General features: G+C 41.1%; 2 protein-coding genes across 2 annotated transcripts; both read right to left on the bottom strand.

Annotated features, from left to right (window-relative positions):
- Positions 1–2,928: 2,928 nt before the first annotated feature.
- LOC308687996 (microfibril-associated glycoprotein 4-like) lies at positions 2,929–4,024 on the bottom strand (the record flags this gene model as incomplete). Its single annotated transcript, XM_081360812.1, has 5 exons — positions 2,929–3,185; positions 3,275–3,442; positions 3,543–3,639; positions 3,720–3,923; positions 4,019–4,024. 5 exons carry the CDS (start codon positions 4,022–4,024, stop codon positions 2,929–2,931), a joined length of 732 nt encoding a protein of 243 aa, XP_081216938.1.
- Positions 4,025–15,797: 11,773 nt separating this feature from the next.
- Positions 15,798–16,783, bottom strand: LOC308688780 (microfibril-associated glycoprotein 4-like; the record flags this gene model as incomplete). Its single annotated transcript, XM_081362144.1, has 4 exons — positions 15,798–16,054; positions 16,144–16,311; positions 16,400–16,496; positions 16,577–16,783. The coding sequence occupies 4 exons, from the start codon at positions 16,781–16,783 to the stop codon at positions 15,798–15,800; spliced, it is 729 nt and encodes a 242-aa protein (XP_081218270.1).
- Between the last annotated feature and the right edge of the window lie 4,578 nt (positions 16,784–21,361).

A 21,361-nucleotide genomic window follows, 5' to 3' on the forward strand; every position in this document is an offset into this window, starting at 1 on the left:
CGTCTGTGTTTTCCAGTTGGAGACGATACAAACGCTCCTTTAAATATCTGATGTTCAGGCTCCTCCTCAGTGTCAAAATCCATTTGAAGCAATGTTTTAAAAAAACATTCTTTTTGCAAATTTAAGAATCAACCAAAATGTGAAAGCATGGGAATTCCCAGTTCCTGTTATTTATAAACCATTGGTATGTACAGATAAATGTTCCTAAATACAGCCCACTTAATCACAAATAATCTTAAAATCGTGGAGTCCACCAGCAGAACATTAACAATTGTTCCTCAATAACAAATTTACCAGCTGTCCATAAATACTCAAACCACACAAATAAAAGATCACAGATTAACTGAGTTAGACCCACACATGTCTGTGACCTAAAGAAGTCAAACATTCATGAGTCAGTTTTACTGGAAGAGGATTTACTAGGTGAACGACCATGGAAACACTCAAACATGACATTTCAAATCAATTTCATTCGAATGTTGAACGTTGAATATAATCTCAGGACTTCAGGCGATCAGAATCTTTCATTCTTACACACTTCCTCATCTCTGATTTGGTGACTTACCTTGGTTGTTGTTCTACAGGGAAGCATGTTGGAATATTTTGCAGTGTTTGGAATATATACGAGTGCTGAAGTTTGTAAGTTTGAACATACAATTGTACATGCAGCGTTATAATCTCAGACAGACTGTAACGACAATGCGTAGAAAACCAACCACAAAATAATCTTCTTCCAGAATATTAATTCAAACAGAATATTAATTCAAGATTTGGTCAGGACTTCTATCCTCATCCATCTTGTCACGGGATCCAGGCGCCGACCAGCCTGACTAATTACACCCCCAACACTAACCAAATAGCTGGTCAATACTAAGCTTTGTTGACAAAACGCTGACTGTTTAAGAGAAAGACAGAGACCAAGGTCTCACACAAGAGTCCTCACATTCCAGGGTCAAATCACCAATCCGGGGCCATAAAATCAGGCTCCAGCTGGTCTACGCTAACCAACGAAAACCCCCAACTAAGAACTTTTATGAGCCCAGCTAAAGGAAGAACTTGTCAATGTGAGATAGCTTGGAAAAGAATGATTGGTTCAGAGTGACACAACTCGAGCCCACAACATTCCAGCCCCCTTCCTCCTTAACCCTCTGAGGTCGGCAAACGCGCCGGCGCGTTTTGCTGGATTTTCTCCACATTGTAGCACTATAAACTTAAATTACTCTGTCATTTATGGTCATACAGAAAAAAGAAAAATATAAAAATTATCAGTGATATTTCTACTTTTGTATGTGTCCACTTACAATCAAATCAAAACATTGTGCTTTTGTAAAATAAAGAAAATAGACAGGGTGTGCGTTCTGCCTCTCCGTCGCGGTGAACTTTTTTTTCTTGAGCACGTCTATAAACTGAAACAAAACTCAGCGAATACTTGTCACACATTTATGAGCCATACACCTTTATAAATATTTAAGTGTGTACTTTTAAATGATCGGGTTCAAAACGAAAACCAATATTTTCTGTTTAAGTAATTTGTATAAAACCAACAAGATGTCCAGCTTCTCAAATGCTTGCTCATTACAGTTAATTTGGCCACGCCCACTCACGCAAAAGATATTCACATGCAAATCTCCACATGGAACGCGAACGCGCTCGTTACCTCAACAACAAAACACCAAAACACTTCACTTCACTTTTCGTTGAGTTTGAAAGACGCGCCAGAGCTTTCATTGGATTTAGGCTACTTCAGAAGAAGAAGAACGCGATTTGAAGACAAGAAAGATTTAAGGTAAGAAATTTTTACATATTAGTTTGTTATTGTTGCATAAATGTCACATTGCAGTTGAACTGTTGCTAGATATATGGGGAATATTATAATATTTAGACCCGTGTTTACTGTTAGGCCTACTGTGTTTGTGGATATCTGGTCAAACGTAGATATGTATGGTAACCATAATGATTTATATGTGAGCGCGATCGCGTTTGAATGTATCAGATTTTGCAGCGCGATCGCGTTTGAATGTATCAGATTTTGCAGCGCAATCGCGTTTGAATGTATCATTTGAAAATTTGAAAAGCAAAACACACCAAACGGCTTCATGTTTTTACTATTATCTCATTTCATATCATCATAACGAATGGAAACATTTGAAGTAACATGATAATCAATATATTTTTCTCTAGCTTGGTTGTTACTGAAATATTTTGGAAGATTTATACTGCTATCTATTGTTATTATTATTTTACCCAGCACTGCGCATAGCTTATGCCTACAAGGCACAACAAACCTGGTGTTCATTATATTATATATTGTTGGAAACATTTGTGTGTGTGTGTGTGTGTGTGTGTGTGTGTGTGTGTGTTTGTATTTTGTGAATTTTAAAAAGCAATTTTAACCAGAAAAATCTAATATTTATTTGCAAAATCTTGCAGGCCTTTCTCTTGATATCAGTATGTTCACTTTTTTTCGGTGAACATCCGCTGGATGCAGCAAAATGTGGTGTAAGACTTTTGCTGACAAATAAACAGGGATATCTGTGTTAAGAAAAACGTACACGTTGTTTCTTTAGGATTGTATTTATAGGGAAAGTAAATCAGTTTATGAACAGTTGAACTGAATTCCTCATTTACTGTTTCTAAGGTCTATTGTGAAGATTAACAAATCCACATCAACACATAATGCTTTTCATTGCTGGAGTTTTTTTAAGTTTATTGTTGATTTGTTTCAGTTGTAGATTTAAAAGTGAACCAAAACAAAAAAGAAAATAAATTGATGAGATTACACAAAACAACAGCCATATATCCCAAGTTACCATATATCTTATGGTTTACTAAGTTTCACAGTTAACAGAGGAAAGGAAACCCAAAACCTTAATTTGATTGTTTTGTTTTTTTTGTTTCTAAGAAACTCTGTAATGTTTCTTCAAATGTCTAAGACAAAGGTCTGATTTTCATGCTGATGGTTTTCATACCAACAGCGTAATTACTCTTCCAGGTGTACCAAACATCTCCAATGGCGTAATGGGTGGGATCTTCCCTCCCTAAACACACACCGTTGGGGTTTGTACTGTGACAGGCTCTGTACCAAAATCCCCCGAGATACTGTTTGGCACAGTTATTCGCCCAGGAGTCTTGGTCTTTGTCAAAGGTGGAGAACTTCTGTCCATTATGGCTAGATAAAGAGTCGCCTGCGGAGAAGAAGAGCATCATTGAGGACATCAGGTGCACATTTACTCAACTGAGTGTGATTTCTTGAATGTGAATGAAAGTGTCCTACCAGCTCCTCCATCCTTGAACCCTGAAACCTGCAGTTTATACCCGTCAGATTCAGGACCCACAGAGAAGGACGAGTACAGAGCAAAACCAATCCTTCCAGTGAAGTCCTCCAGATCCACTCTCAGCATGTACTTTCTGTTACGTGTCAGCTGGTACATGTTCTCCAGTCCTGTTCACACACACACACACACACACACACACACACGAAGAACATGTTCAACCAAACACATGATCATCCACACAAACGGACACACACTGTGAGATCTTACCCAGCCAGTATTCGCCCTCGGTTGCCCCGAATCCTCTCTTGTACTGATTCCACGGCCGATAGAAATTCACACTGCCGTCCATTCTCCTCTGAATCACCTGTGATGGGTTTATATAGAATATATGATTCATAATGTATGTTCTGATGTGTGTTTGATGATCTCAAGTCACATTCGTACTGTCCATCCTCCGTTGTCTTCATCTTTCCTATCTGAGACCATGTGACAGTAAACACAGACAGGAACGTCTCCTGCTGGATAGATGGAGAAAATCCCACTGACTGAGTCTCCTGATTTATAGACATCAAAACAGTCGACCGGCTTGTCTACAGGATTGCACTCACAGCCCAATAAAACAGGGATAAGAGCCACCAACAATAACATCTGCACGAGAGAGAATGAGGTGAATATCAGTCTGAAATTAAGGTGGAAACCATCTTAAAGAATCTGACTGACAAAAAGGAAACAGAAAAACTTACTGCCATCTTCTTAATCTGTCCTCAGTAGATCACAACAGAGATGTTTGTTTCTTTAACCCCCTGAGGTCGGCTGTCGCGCCGGCGCGATAGGCTCGTTTTTTTCCGTATGAGTGCAAAAAAAAAAAAAAATAAAAAAAAATTTTTTTATCTTATATGCTTGTGTTATACATCAATCGATCCTGTTTAGTGTGTATTTTTTTTTGTGTATGCTCATAATAAAAACAAAGTGTTGTGCTTTTTTCCATATAAAGAAAAATAAACATGATGCGAGTTCTGCCTACTCTCCGTCAGTGAAGTCGATTCTGAAACGCGTCCGAAAATGAACTGTAACTCAGCGAATACTCAGTCAAACAGGCATACAGTCACACAGGCATGAAGCTTGAATTTTCTTCTTTTAAATGAAGTAATTTTTATGAAAAACAAATATTCACAGTTTCTGTAATATGTATGCAAAGAGAGAGATGTCAGTCGTTCTCATCTCAGCTAATTAAGTTTTAATGTGCTCCGCCCAAGGAGAGCGCGCGCTATTCAAACGCAAATGTGAGGCGATCCAAACAAACCTGTGAAACGCCCACATCAGCTGGATAACACACCGCGAGTTCACTTTCAGACTTATGTACTTTACGATGCTGTGAGGAATAATACTATCTTGATAATAATCCTGCAAAAATTTACCTCAGAAGTTCTGGAAGTATCATTTCGAGGAGCAAACGGATCCCGCTGAGGAATTAGGTCAGTTCTGTTTGCTTTGTTCTAATCTGAATGAATGAACGCACAGATGCGTGCTGTTGTGGAGCTACAGCTGGCAAAAATACTGTTTAAATATGAATTGCGTTTCTGTGTATGAATGAATGAACGAACGAACGCACAGATGCGTGCTGTTGTGGAGCTACTACAGCTGGCAAAAATACTGTTTAAATAATATGAATCGCGTTTGAATGAATGAACGCAAAGATGCGTGCTGTTGTGGAGCTACTACAGCTGGCAAAAATACTGTTTAAATATGAATTGCGTTTCTGTGTATGAATGAATGAACGAACGAACGCACAGATGCGTGCTGTTGTGGAGCTACTACAGCTGGCAAAAATACTGTTTAAATAATATGAATCGCGTTTGAATGAATGAACGCACAGATGCGCGCTGTTGTGGAGCTACTACAGCTGGCAAAAATACTGTTTAAATAATATGAATCGCGTTTGAATGAATGAACGCACAGATGCGTGCTGTTGTGGAGCTACTACAGCTGACAAAAATACTGTTTTAATATGAATCGCGAATACAAAGAAAGATTACACTGGAAATATTGTTACAATTTTAAATGTTGTTGTAATTGTATAACCTTAATTGTATAATATATATATATATATATATATATATATATATATATATATATATATAAGGATAGATGTAAACAAAATCTTAAAAGGTCATTATAAGCCTTCTCTTTAAATAATTTTATTATGCTTTATTAGTGACACATTTGGGAAGAGAATATATTCCAAATCTGAAAATACAGTATGAGAACAATTAACTGCACAATTACTAGAAATGTTTACCTTGGATATTTTACAATTTGCAAGCAAAATTTGTGGAAAAAAACAACAAACCAGTTATATATTGTCCTTGCATTTTTGTGGCTCATTCACACACCTGAATGAAAGGCTCATTACGTATGCAGCCTCATTATGCGGGCCCCATTGACTCCACAGGTGTGAATCACGCCCACCCGCATATGGCCTTTCCAAACAAAAAGTGTTTTACAAGATTTAAATCAATGTATTGTGTTATGTGAATGATTAGGCAGGATGATTTTCACATAATTTTGAAGAAAAAATTCTAGGCAACGTCATCCATTTGTCAAAAGTCTTATTTACATATATTTAGAATGTGTTTTATGGCCTTATTTCAGAAACTTTAGTTTTTTGTTTTTGAAAAAACCATGCATAAACATTATTCTATCAAAAATACAAACATGTACATGCAAGTTGTTCATATATTATGGTAGCCCTGTTTGTGCTAAATAGAGTGAATTTACACCTTTGCCATTAATATGTTTATAAGCAACTGAAAAAAGCACAAATGTCAGGGCATGTCAGAACATCTCAAGGACCCCAAAAACCCCTCAGACCCCAGAGGGTTAATCATCTGTCCACTATAGTGGACCTCATGCATCACTAGCTGTATTTCAGCTACAATTCATACTATTACTGTAACTGATGTTCTTGAAAATACTTAATCTGCAGAAACTTTTTTTGACTGTAAATAAATGTATTTGTGTTATTAGAATATAATTTGCATTAACATAAAAAAAGTAATGTGATTACATAATGTATGTGTTACAGTACGTAGACACAGGAGAGGAAGATGGATGGTGAACAGTGATTTATTGAAATACAAGGGTGCAGGGATGTGGTGAGCAGGGTAGAGGAGTCCAAAGAAGACACAGAGTAAAGGAAGACGCTGAAAACAAGTGATGTGTCGTTCGCGAACGAGATTCTTTGTAGTGAACAAGAAGAGCCGACTTCTGTCGGGGAGAGCCGAATCTTTATTTGGGGCAGGACTTTATTTGGATGGGCACACCATGCGGCCAATCACATGGCAGGACAGACTAGGATGGACTTTATCAATGCAGAAATGTTCTCCATGAACACCTGTGATTACTGATAAAGCACCAACTTAATAAAAGTCAAGGGTCAAGAGCCCAACTAAAGCAAACACTGATCCCCATAATAGTGACCTCAAACGAAACATTTTCAATAAGACATCAACATCTAAACCTCTGTTAATTCTCAATAAGATCTTCTGTAGACGTCTGACAGAAATAAAGTCAGTCTGGTTAGTGATAAGTGAAGCTGGTAATGCTGTTTGTGGAGTTGTTTAATCAGATCTTCAGAGAGTTAATGTCTTTTATCTTCAGTTCATCTAAGGCTGTGTCTGAATAAAGTTGTAGTTTGTGTTCTTATTACTCTTTCGAAAGATGATTGAAAGAATGTTTCAGGAACATCACACTAACCTTTAAATAACATTCTAATGACATTAAGGAAACTGGACATTTTTATGTTCTTGGAATGTTACAAATCAATGTTCCTAGAATGTTTAATTTTAAATCAAAATTAAGTTGAAAGAACGTTTGAGGTACATTATACTTTGTAAAACACGTTCCTGGACATTTTTCACGTTCCCAGAACCAACACTGAATATTTGGAGAATGTTCTTATAACAAAAGTCTATTAGCTGGGGAGTTGGGTTTTGATAGTTGTACCTTGACAGGTTGTAGAGATCTCTGATGGAATCACGTCCTCATGTTCTGATATCAAAGATACGCGAAGTTCAACTTGTATTAAGTTCAATTGCCTTTGCAATATTTTGCATTTATATTTTTTTGTATATATTTGATAGTTTTCAAATGATTTTATTTAACTTTATTGATTGGTTTGTTAAATACACACAATATTGCTGTGTTATTACTGTAATATGTTTAATACAGTATATCTTCAGTTTAAACCATAAACGCATATTGTCCACTCAAGTGGACATCTGAAAATCTCTTTAAAAAAATGTGTAAAAAAAACCCTAAAACCTTTTTAGGCTAAATCTTGTTTTACATGCCCTTAGAGCAATAAAAACACATAGGGTGAAAAATACTGACTGAGGTTATCATAATTCATGCATTAGAAAGGGTTAAAAATATATATTTATTTTGTGCGGTACTAGCTAGAAGCACAACTCACTATAAGTTTCTGTTGTTGAACGCGGCTAATTTGCGTGACCAACTTGAACAAAAACGAAATCTAAAATTTCTGACCTCGAAATCGAGTGGATTCTTATTGAAATAACTTGCCTGGTTAAAAGTCTGTGCTGACCAACTGGCCCCAATCTTCAGGCAGATCTTCAACAGCAGTTTGAAGTTCCCTGTTGCTTCAAAATCTCTGTTATTATTCCGATCCCCCCAAAAAAAACCAAATCACTGGACTTAATGACTACAAACATGCGGCTCTCACATCTGTGGTCATGAAGTAATTTGAAAGTGTTAGCCTACCAGAAGAACATCACTGAACACCACTGGACCCCTGCAGTCTGCCTAGAGAGCAAACAGGTCTGTGGATGATGCAGACAACATGGACTGCACTACATCCTGAAACATCTCAACAGACCAGGACTTACACAAGGATCTTATTTGTGGACTTCAGTTCGGCCTTCAATTCCATCATGCCTGATCTTCCCACAACTGACCCAGCTCTCAATTCCAACAGACAGGCAGCAGCTTTTGAGGCTGGGGAAACTCTCATCCAGGACCCTCACTATCAGCACTGGTGCTCCTCAAGGTTGCGTTCTCTCCCCACTGCTCTTCTCACTGTAAACTGTACAGCGCTCTCATCACTGTAAACGACTGCACTTCAAAAGACCCTCTTCTGTCAAGCTCCTGAAATTTGCAGACAACACAATAGACGAGTTACAGACGAATCTGCCTATAGGCAGGAGGTTGAACAGCTGGCTGTCTGGTTCAGTCACAACCACCATGGAGCTGAAAACAGTGGAGATGATCATGGACTTCAGGAGAAACCCCCCACTCACCATCATGAACAGCACTGTGACATTCAGGTTCCTGGGCACCACCATCTCTCAGGACCTGAAATGGGAAACTCACATAGACTCAAAAACGACCCAGCAAAGGTTGTACTTCCATCATTAGCCGAGGAAGGTCAATCTGCCACAGGAGCTGCTGAAACTGTTCTACTCAGCCGTCATTGAGTCTGTCCTGTGTTCATCTAGAACTATCTGGTTTGGTTCAGCTACCAAATCAGACATATGGAGACTACAATGTACAGTCAGTACGGCTGAGAAGACTATTGGTTCCCCCCTGCCCAACCCTCCAGGACCTCCTGTACTCCAGAGTGAGAAAAATGGCTAAGTAAATCCCGCCGGACCCCTCACACCCAGCCCACTCTCTCTCTGAACGGTTGCCTTCTGGCCGGCGCTACAGAGCACTGAGCATCAGAACAGCCGGGCACAAGAGCAGTTGTTTTTGCCCTCAGGCTATATTCAGTCTGGACAGTTGAAATCATCATAACTATACATCATATATCATAACTGTCCATTTGCACATAACATCTTAAAATTCTACATGTGTAAATAACATCTCAATCTGTACTCCTGTTAATAACATATCTGTACATTCATTAAACTTATTACACAGAATATATTTCTCACTGTACTATATTGCATTATTTAAATTTCGTTCTTCTTTAAAATATTATTATCGTGTTAGATACAATTTTATTGTGTAATTCCTTTGTATGCCAGTACTTTCCAACTGCACTGGAAGCACCTGTCACCAAGACACATTCCTTGTGTGTGTAAATATACTTGGCAATAAAACTCTTTCTGATTCTGATGCGTTTCCATTAATAACCACCAAACAACAGTTACTGGCAGGATCTAAAAATGCCATGAACTGCATATTCTTGAATGAGGGCTCCCTCTGTTGACGGACAACAGGGTTCACAGGCAGACTCATAGTGTGTGTCGATCAGATGAGTTTGAGCTTGGATGGCCATATGGTGTCAAAATCATTCCAGTGCACTGAAATGTCATGTTTTCTTCACATATATTCTCCAAAGCTGACAGAAATAGAGGACAAGTATATATCCATAAAGAACAAAGAACCTTTAACATCCATGGAATCTTATCAAAAGACACTTTATAGTGGAAAAAGGTTCTTTAGATTTTTAAAAATGTCCTTCATACTAGTAAAAAATGGTTCCTTCAAGAACTGATTACTAAATGTTTCTTTGGGGAACCAAAAATTTCATCTTAATTTGGCCATGTTCATATAGCAGCAGAATATGGCTGTTGTCAGTCTGGTATTTCAGTCCTTAACCCTCAGAGGTCGGAGATCACGCCGGCGTGATCTGCTCGCTTTTTTCCTTATGAGTTGAATTGAGACCCAAAATACTCTTTTGACTTTGATTTTACAAAACAAGTTTCATACATCAATCGATTCTGTTAAATGTGTATTATTTTTGTGTATACTCACAATAAAAACAAAGTGTTGTGCTTTTTGCCAAATAAAGAAAAATAAACGTGATGCGAGTTCTGCCTTCTATCTGCCAGTGTCGTCCATTCTGAAACGCGTCCGAAAATGAACAATAACTCGGTCAGTTACTCGGCGAATACTCAGTCAAACAGGCAAACAGACATACAGGCATGAAGCTTGAATTCTGTTCTCTTAAATGAAGTAATTTATATAAAAAACAAATATTCTCATGTTAAGAAATCTGTATTAAAAGAGAGCGATTCCAGTCGACCTCATTAGAGCTAATTCAAATGTAATGTGACTCCGCCTACGGAGAGCGCGCACTATTCAAACGCAAATGAATGAGGCAATCCAAGCAAACCTGTGAACGCCCACATATCAGTTTATTCAGATCATTACTTTAACACCGTCTCAGCAGCGCTGTGAGCAATAACAATAATGAAAAAAGTACCTCAGAAGTGCGGGTATATCGAGGAGCGAGCTGAGGAATACTGTAAGTTTTTTTTTCTTCTCACGTGAATCGGGTTTCTGTTTTTGATGAATGAACGGCAGAGATGCGCGCTTTTTACCACAGCTCGCAAAAAGACAGTTTAAATTTAAATCGCGTGTGTGAATAACTGTATTACTATGAGTAAAAATCGACTGAAATATGTTGAAATAAAATGTAGGCTATTTGTACGTATTTGTACGTAGCAATACGTATTAAACTGCAATTTTATATGCCCTAATATTTCATAAAAACAACGTTACAGTCAGGCGAAATATGAAAGACAACATTTTGTTGACTAGATTTGAGTACAGTTTTTACTGTAGAATATACTGCCACATAAGCTTTTGATGAAAAAAGTAGCCTACCTCAGAAGTGCGGGTATATTGAGGAGCGAGCTGAGGAATACTGTAAGTTTTTTTTTTCTTCTCACGTGAATCGGGTTTCTGTTTTTGATGAATGAACGGCAGAGATGCGCGCTGTTTACCACAGCTCGCATAAAGACAGTTTAAATTTAAATCGCGTGTGTGAATGAATGATGATGTTTTAGCAAACTGTATTACTATACTGAGATGAGTAAAAATCGACTGAAATATGTTGAAATAAAATGTAGGCTATTTGTATAAGCAATACGTATTAAACTGCAAATTAACATTTATATGCCCTAATATTTCATAAAAACAACGTTACAGTCAGGCGAAATATGAAAGACAACATTTTGTTGACTAGATTTGAGTACAGTTTTTACTGTAGAATATACTGAATATATATATCAAATAAGCTTTTGTTTAGCAATTTTTATATATGTATATAAAATAAAGTCATCAACTAAGATGTTAGCTGTTCCAATTTGGCTATATTCAAACTAATGAATACATAGATAGGCCTAAAATGTAGGCCTATAATCTTTTTTTTTTTTACAAAGAAAGAGTACACTAGAAATATTGTTGAAATTTTAATTATTGTTGTAATTGTAACCTTTTTAATAAAATAGCAAAACATATTTACAAGATAGATAAGCAAAATCTTAAATGGTCAATATAAGTCTTCTTCTAATTTTTTGTCCTTGCATTGTGGCTCAGTCAGTCAGAGTCACACCTGAATGAATGGCTAATTATGCAGAGTCATTATGCATAATGGGTGGGACATTTTGTATTCCAAGGTGTAAACCACTCCTCGTTCACGCCCACTCGCATAATGGCTTTCCAAGCAAAACCTGTTTTACATCAATTTAAATCAATGTATTGTTTTATCTGAACGATAAAGCAAGACTATTTTCACATAATTTTGAAGCCAGAACTCGAAGGAAGAACATCCATTTCTCAAAAGTCTTATTCATGCATATTTATTATGAGTTTTGAGGTCTTCTTTCAGCAACTTTCATTTTTCATTTTTTCAATAACCACGCATAAGCATTATTCTCTTAAAAATAAAAAAATATACATGCATGGTGATCACATATTTTGGTAGCCCTGTTTGTGCTATATAGAGTGAATTTACACCTTTGCCATTAACATGTTTATAAATAACTGAAAAAAGCACAAATGTCAGAGCATGTCAGAACACCTCCAGTGCCCAGAAAACACCTCAGACTCCAGAGGGTTAATACGGTTATGTTCATAAACAGTTTGATTATTTACAGGAGGGACAACCGCATTCTATTACAAACTCATTCCTGTAAATTTTAGGACTTATAACAGCATTCTCAAAAAACCCTAGGTCAAGGTCAATTTATAAAGCACATTTAAAAACGACCAAACTGCTGTACAATGAAATAAAATAAAGAGTACACTCTAAATGAACAGCAAACATTTAAAAGCAGCAAAGAACCGACGGAACTATATACTAAAAGCCATGGAGAAAAGATGAGTTTTGAGGCAGGGTTTGGACTCAGATAAAGTGGAAGCCGGTCTAATGTGATCTGGTGGGTTATTCCAAAGAGTGAGGCCAGACACTTCAAAGGCTCTATTTGCCCTGGTCTTCAGGCGGGTTTTGGGGATCTTAAGGAAGAATTTGCCCTCCGATATTAGTCCTCTCATGGGAGTGTCTAGGGGTGGAGTAGATTTGTCAAATAACAAGGGGCTAGATTATTAAATGATTTGTAAACAAGTAGAAAGATTTTAAACTTGATTCTATAATGAATCGGCAGGCAATGAAGGGATCTCAGAAGAGTTCTTTTTTACAAACTTCTGTAGGCGGGAGGTCTTAGATATGCAGTAGTAGAGGGAGTTGCAATAATCCAGTTGAAAAATGATAAAAGCATGGATAGCAACCTCTAGATAGCCCTCAGAAAAAAGGTTTGATTTTAGAGAGAGAGTGAAGATAGAAGAAACTTGAACCTACAACAGTACTGAATTGTTGGTCAAATGTCAGACAGTTGTCGAATTCCTCACCCAAATTACAAGGGATGGATGAATTAAAAAAAACTAAAGGTTGAGTAGATTTCGTGCCCCTGAGTTCTTGTTTTATTCTCCAACATTTAACATAGACAGTCTGGGCATTCAGAAGTTCTTACAATTTTTAACAAATTTTTAGATCAAAACCTTTACTTTGCTGTGAAACTGCTGAGGAGAGATTGAGAAGATGGCAGTAAGTTCACTGGTTTCCTTCATTGTGTCAATTACATTTTTAGAGACGGTTCCACCTTGATTTCAGTGTGATGTTCATCTCTCTCTTTCCGTCTCGTGTAGATGTTTTTGGTGGTTCTTCTCCCGGTTGTATTGAGGAGTGACTGTAAATGCATGCCATTCGACTGTTCTGATGTCTATAAATCAGGAGAAACAGTCAGTGGGATTTACACCATCTATCCAGCAGGAGACGTTCCAGTCTGGGTTAGGGCAATTCCACGCAAAACTGTCACATCCATAACGCCAACACAATGCCATGGTATTGTGTTGGCGTTATGGATGTGACAGTTTTGCGTGGAATTGCCCGTTAACTGTCACATGGTCTCAGATGGAAAAGATGAAGACAACGGAGGATGAATGTGACTTTAGATCATCAAACACACATCAGAACATACATTATGAATCATATATTCTATATAAACCCATCACAGGTGATTCAGAGGAGAATGGACGGCAGTGTGAATTTCTATCGGCCGTGGAATCAGTACAAGAGAGGATTCGGGAATGTGTAGAGCGAATACTGGCTGGGTAAGATGCGTCGTTTTTTTATCTGAATATCTGGAGTTTGTAAATCCACCGAGGTTTTCAGTCTTTAGTATCACACTGTGAAGTCTGAGGTCTTCATTATTTTAAGCTGTTTTGAGCATTTTAATGAATAGGTACGATTTTAAAACCGTTTCAACATGAATCAATATTAAATGTCAACACTGATGTGGTGATAAGTCTTGTAATCAGTGGTATGACTCTTTCCGTCTAGTTTGAACTTGTTCACCTGTCTTGGCTCAAAGCTGCTTTCTAGAAAACTGTGTTAGTGGGCTAAAAATAATCCATATCCAATTATTTACTTCTGTGGTAAGTAGGCATATAATAAAAGGGCTAAAGCACAGTTAGCCCGTTATTTTCTCAAAATAAGCTCTTTCAGGATGATAAAAGACCTCTACACTTCAGGTCAGTCCTAATCAAGATGTCAGGGTTTATTTTGTGATAAATACCGCCTGATTGTACTTTATCCTATACTTGGTGTTCATGTCCAGTGATTTGGTTGAACATTCTTTGTGTGTGTGTGTGTGTGTGTGTGTGTGTGTGTGTGTGTGTGTGTGTGTGTGTGTGTGTGTGTGTGTGTGAGAACAGGGCTGGAGTACATGTACCAGCTGACACGTAACAGAAAGTACATGCTGAGAGTGGATCTGGAGGACTTTGAAGGAAGGAAGGGTTTTGCTCTGTACTCGTCTTTCTCTGTGGATTGTGAAAAGAGTTCGTACAAAATGTATATCCATTCATTACTGTAAGCTATAATATGTGAGCACATGGAAAACAGAATCCATACAGGACTTGTTTATTAGTGACAGTAGTCTTTAAGTGTTAATAAGAGTATAATCTTGCTTCAATTCTTCGTCAAATAAGTCAAGTCAAGTCATCTTCATTTATATAGCGCTTTTAACAATGTAGATTGTTTCAAAGCAGCTTTACAGAGATAAACGTATAATTTATGGTAACAGAGATTGTTTTGGCTTTATAGCGGTTCTTTAGTAAAGTTATTTTCTAGCTAAGGTTAGTTATGATTGATTCGCTTCCGTCGCACCGATCATTTGTTATTAAATTAGGGGCCGCTAAGACGACACCACACAATTCTCTCTACACAAACTTTAAACGCAAACCTGTGAGAAACGCTGATGGCGTTCACATGCACATTAAGAATTGGTTCTATAGTTATGTGCATTTGAATATATGTATATATATATATGTACGCAAGGTTTGTAATTCCCTACAAACCAAGCCTAAACAAAGTACTGGTGTTTCCTTATAATTTTTGATACAGAATTTTATTTTATTTTTATCAATTTGGGGTAGATACGCGAATTGAGTTTCCCGACAACGCTTTATCTGTAGAGTGGTAAAGGGATCCTCCATAGGGAGAGGAGAACACCAAGTATGGATCCTCAATTTACATCTCAAAGTAAATTGAGATGTTCTCTTTCCATACAATAAAAAAATGTATGGCCTATATAAACACATACACACACCTAGCTACAGTAACAGGGAATGTTTAATTTCAGGAATTTTTTTGGAATGCTCAGAGAACATTAAAAAGTAACATTTTCATTTTTGCAATTTGATAAAATTTTATGTTTCCTTAACGTTTGCACAACCAAGAAACATTTCCAAACCAGGAAAATCCGCTGGATGCAGCAAAATGTGGTGTAAGACTTTTGCTGACAAATAAACAGTGATATCTGTATTAAGAAAAACGTACACGTTGTTTCTTTAGGATTGTATTTATAGGGAAAGTAAATCAGTTTATGAACAGTTGAACTGAATTCCTCATTTACTGTTTCTGAGGTCTATTGTGAAGATAAACAAATCCACATCAACACATAATGCTTTTCATTGCTGGAGTTTATTGAAGTTTATTGTTGATTTGTTTCAGTTGTAGATTTAAAAGTGACCAAAAACAAAAAAGAAAATAAATTGATGAGATTACACAAAACAACAGCCATATATCCCAAGTTACCATATATATTATGGTTTACTAAGTTTCACAGTTAACAGAGGAAAGGAAATCCAAAACCTTAATTTGATTGTTTTGTTTTTTGTTTCTAAGAAACTCTGTAATGTTTCTTCAAATGTCTAAGACACACGTCTGATCTTCATGCTGATGGTTTTCATACCAACAGCGTAATTACTCTTCCAGGTGTACCAAACATCTCCAATGGCGAAAATGGTGGGATCTTCCCCCCCTAAATACACACCGTTGGGGTTTGCTCGGTGACAGGCTGCGTACCAAAATCCCCCGAGATACTGTTTGGCACAGTTCTTCGCCCAGGAGTCTTGGTCTTTGTCAAAGGTGGAGAACTTCTGTTCATTATGGCTAGATAAAGAGTCGCCTGCAGAGTAGAAGAGCATCATTGAGGACATCAGGTGCACATTTACTCAACTGAGTGTGATTTCTTGAATGTGAATGAAAGTGTCCTACCAGCTCCTCCATCCTTGAACCCTGAAACATGCAGTTTATACCCGTCAGTTTCACAATCCACAGAGAAGGACGAGTACAGAGCAAAACCCTTCCTTCCAGTGAAGTCCTCTAGATCCACTCTCAGCATGTGCTTTCTGTTACGTGTCAGCTGGTACATGTTCTCCAGCCCTGAACTCACACACACACACACATGAAGAACATGTTCAACCAAACACATGATCATCCACACAAACGGACACACACTGTGAGATCTTACCCAGCCAGTATTCACTCTCCACAGTCCCGAATCCTCTCTTGTACTGATTCCATGGCCGATAGAAATTCACACTGCCGTCCATTCTCCTCTGAAACACCTGTGATGGGTTTATATAGAATATATGATTCATAATGTATGTTCTGATGTGTGTTTGATGATCTAAAGTCACATTCGTACCGTCCATCCTCCGTTGTCTTCATCTTTCCCATCTGAGACCATGTCACAGTAAACCCAGACAGGAACGTCTCCTGCTGGATAGATGGTGTAAATCCCACTGAGCTTTTGTCCTGCTTTATAAAGGTCAGAACAGTCGGCCGGCATGTCTCCATCCTCACTGCACCCGCTCACCAGAACAACAGAGAGAATAACCGCCAAGAACACCATCAACTACACGAGACAGAGAGAAAGAGATGAACATCACACTGAAACCCTCTCTAGAAATGTAGAGTTGTTGATGAACTTACTGCCATCTTCTCAGTCTCTCCTCAGTAGATCACAGCAGAGGTCTGATTTATCTAGACAAAAATAACAGAAACATTTACATTTTTTCAATCTAAATGTCAGAATGTTCTGTGAGGTAAATGAAGAATAAACTCACTGTAACTCACTGTTTGTGTTGTTCAGTCTGACACAAACACTCTTTATATATCTGTCAGATTCTCAGACTCCTCCTCTGTTACAGAGGAAATTTACTTTACAAACACCCGCATTTTGGATGCAAATGAAAAAGGCATCTGTCATCCTTGATACAAACTGTACATGTAGTGAGACAAAATTGTATTTTATCTATTCAGTAAGTCTGACTGAACCTGGGTCATTTAGTTTATAACTACAGTTTGTAGTTTGGATTAATTCCATCATGATTTATTATGATTTTGGATGTAAACGTGATCTCTCTCATAATCTGCCTTAGATTTCATGACTGTTCCCTGTGTTGTTTGATGTGCTTGCTGTGACTTCAGTGCTTGGCCCCAAATTCTTCTTCTGATTTTTATTATAAATATTCTTGAATGAAAGTCAATGGCAGCCCATAGAAAATTGGCACATAGATAGAGGAGAGTCTGTATATTGACTGATCATTTTGAACCGTAAGACCTAGAAACGTCTCGGTTACGTATGGTAACCCTCGTTCCCTGAGTCCAGGGAACGGAGACGCCTCGTCGGGGGAGTTCCCCTGACGAATTGGGATCACGCTAGGGAGACCAATTGCCTTCGAGTGAATTAAAACGAGCCAATGAACATTGGCATGCAAGGTTTGCATTCCGCGGCCCGCCTACCAGTGCGGGTATAAGGCGGAATCAAGCGCATACACAAACGCTTTTCGCTGAGGAGCCGAACGGTGTCCAGTCCTCTGCGAAGGTACAGCAGCATGGCGACGGGACGAGGCGTCTCCCTGCCCTGAGTCCAGGGAACGAGGGTTACCATACGTAACCGAGACGTTCCCTTTCGTCAGCAGGGAACTCCGACGCCTTGTCGGGGGAGTTCCCCTGACGAATTGGGATCCCTACCAAAACGCCATGGTGCTGGCCCCTTCCAGCGCCCAGCTAAGCTACAGCCCTGCAGCAGTTTCCAGAAATTTTGCGGGAGCTAGCTAGGGAATCACACTGCTGTTCCGCAAGACCCAATCAGTGGATATTGGATAACACTGGGAAAGCGTGTCCGACCCCAAGGATATAATAGGGGGGGGGGACGCTGCGGAAGCTGAGGCAGCCTAGAGGAAAGCCCTCAATACACATATGTACTAACCACGTAGGGTAGTGAAACATATGGCAGTCCTTGAAGGTAGTCCCAGTCCGGAGGAATGAGGAGCATACTCAACAAGGACGACAGAATGAGTCTGTCAAGGGGAAGACACGGCTGAACTGCACGTGGCAATCATGGGTCGCCGCAGGGACCACTGGAAAAACACCCAGTCTACTAGCAACTCCTTACTGAAGGTAGCAGACCTGGTGCCGGGCGGTCCGCAACGCCTGGCACCGGAGGGGGTGATGGAGGAACTCACGAGGTTAGCCGTTTGTTGGGTAACCAACAGAGCAAAAAGACGCACGTATCCGCTCACGGAATGGCGTCGCAAGCCGACACACCTATTCCCTCTAATTACTGGCCGTAGCAAGTACTCGGGAGGAAACAGGTTCCACACGTAGGCTATAAAACCTAGCGAACGTGTTCTGTGTCGCCCAGCCCGCAGCTCTACAAATGTCTGTTAGCGAGGCGCCTTGTGTCAGAGCCCAAGAAGCAGCAACACTCCTAGTGGAGTGAGCCCACAACCTGGGTGGGCAGGGCTCACCCTGGGACTCATAAGCCCTGGTGATAGCATCCACTAGCCAGTGGGCTAACCTCTGCTTGGAGACAGCCTTCCCCTTCTGCTGGCCTCCATAACAAACAAGAGCTGATCTGAGGTCCTAAAGCTTTGCGTTCTGTCTATATAACCCGGAGGGCCCGGACGGGACAGAGAAAAGCTAGGGCTGGGTCTACCTCCTCCTGGGGCAGCGCTTGCAGGTTCACTACCTGGTCCGCGAAGGGAGTGGTAGGAACCTTGGGCACATATCCGAGCCGGGGTCTCAACACAACGTGAGAAAGGCCGGGCCCGAACTCTAGGCACGATTCATCGACCGAAAAAGCCTGCAGATCCCCCACCCTCTTGAAAGAAGCCAATGCTAACAGGAGTGCTGTCTTAATGGACAGGATATTAAGCTTGACTGTCAGCAAAGGCTCAAAAGGAGGACTTTGGAGCGCTTTGAGCACTAAAGTTAAGTCCCAAGAGGGTACAGGGTGCAAGTAGCGAGGTGGATTTAGCCTCCTAGCACCCTTGAGGAATCTGATGACCAGGTCGTGCTTCCCCACGGACTTACCTTCAACTACATCGTGATGCGCGGCTATTGCGGCAACATACATTTTGAGGGTGGAGGGAGACAGCCTTCGCTCCAACCCCTGTTGTAGGAAGGAGAGCACGACACCGATCGGGCAAGTTCGTGGGTTCTCCCCGTGGGAAGAACACCAGCCGACGAACAGGTTCCACTTCAGAGCATAGAGGCACCTCGTAGAGGGGGCTCTAGCTGAAGAGATGGTATCTACCACTGCCTGTGGTAGGCCATCTAGAACCTCTGCGTCCCATCCAGGGACCAGACATGGAGTTTCCAGAGGTCTGGACGCGGGTGCCATAGGGTGCCCCTACTCTGAGAAAGAAGGTCGTTCCTCAGAGGAATCGGCCAAGGAGGGGCTGTCGCGAAGAGCATGAGTTCTGGGAACCAAGTCCGGGTTGGCCAATACGGGGCCACCAAAAGGACTTGCTCGTCGTCCTCCCTGACCTTGCACAGAGTTTGTGCAAGAAGGCTCACTGGGGGAAACGCATATTTGCGTAGGTCCCGGGGCCAGCTGTGTGCCAGGGCATCCGTGCCGAGAGTCCCTTCGGTCAGGGAGTAATACCACTGGCAATGGGTCGTGTCCGGAGAGGCAAACAGGTCTACCTGTGCGGCTCCGAAGATTCGCCAGATCAGCTGGACCACCTGGGGATGGAGTCGCCATTCTCCCGGAAGGGGGGACCGACGTGAAAGTTCGTCGGCCACAGGATTGAGCTCCCCGGGGACATGAACGGCACGAAGCAACCTCAGATTCTTCTGACTCCATAGGAGGAGGTGGGAGGCGAGTCGCGACATACGACGGGAGCGTAGACCACCTTGTCTGTTGATGTACGCAACGGTCGCAGTGCTGTCCGTACAGACCAGTACGTGTTTGTGTCTGAGAAACCCCTTGAGGCGACACAAAGCTAGGTGTACTGCTTGCAACTCTAGGCAGTTGATGTGCCAATGCAGCTGGGGCCCCGTCCCCAGACCCGAGACTGCATGCCCTCTGTACGTGGCTCCCCAGCCCTTGGCAGAAGCATCTGTGAAAACCACAGCATGCCTGGAAACCTGGACTAGGGGCACTCCGGCCCGTAGAAACCCAGGATCCAACCAAGGGGAGAAGGTTTGGCGACAGCTCGGGGTGACTTTGACCCGGAACTTGCCGCTCTGCCACGCCCACCTCGGGACTCGATCGCGAAGCCAGTGCTGGAGCGGTCTCATATGCAACAGACCGAGCGGTGCTACTGCGGCTGCCATATGCCCCAGGAGCCTCTGAAATTGTTTCAGTGGAACCGCTGACATGCCTCGAAAAGACTTGAGGCAGTTGAGCACTGACTGGACGCGTTCCTCCGTGAGGCGCGCAGTCTTGGCGACCGAGTCCAGCTCCATATTGAGATAAGAGATCCTCTGCACAGGGGAGAGTTTGCTCTTGTCCCAGTTGACCTGAAGCCCCAACTGACTGAGGTGCCGGAGCACCATGTCCCTGTGATCGCACAACACATCTCGCGAGTGTGCCAGAATGAGCCAGTCGTCGAGGTAGTTGAGAATGCAAACGCCTTGTTCTCTCATGGGAACAATGGCCGCCTCCGCGACTTTCGTGAAGACACGGGGCGACAGGGCCAGCCCGAAGGGTAGGACCTTGTACTGATATGCTCGACCCTCGAAAGCAAACCGAAGGAACGGTCTGTGTCGAGGAAGTATCGAGACATGAAAGTACGCGTCCTTCAGGTCGATCGCTGCAAACCAATCCTGGGGACGGATGCACTCGAAAATGCGTTTCTGCGTGAGCATCTTGAACGGGAGCTTGTGCAGGGCCCGATTCAATACTCGCAGATCCAGCATTGGCCGTAACCCACCGCCTTTCTTGGGTACAATGAAGTAAGGGCTGTAAAACCCTGACCTCATATCGGCTGGAGGGACCGGCTCGATCGCGTCCTTCGCCAGTAGGATGTCGATCTCTTTCCGCAAGACCGGGGCATCCACTGGACGCACATGGGTGAAGTGGACGCCGCAACGAGCCCACCCGCACGACCGGTGTACCCGCGGAGGGGCAGCGAGGTGGGGGCAGGGACACGGCTCTGGTGGCATTGTGGCGGCCGAGAGCGGGGTCTGGGTGTGT

This window comes from Scardinius erythrophthalmus (assembly GCF_964197995.2).
Source record: "Scardinius erythrophthalmus genome assembly, chromosome: 3".
NCBI lineage: Eukaryota > Metazoa > Chordata > Actinopteri > Cypriniformes > Leuciscidae > Scardinius > Scardinius erythrophthalmus.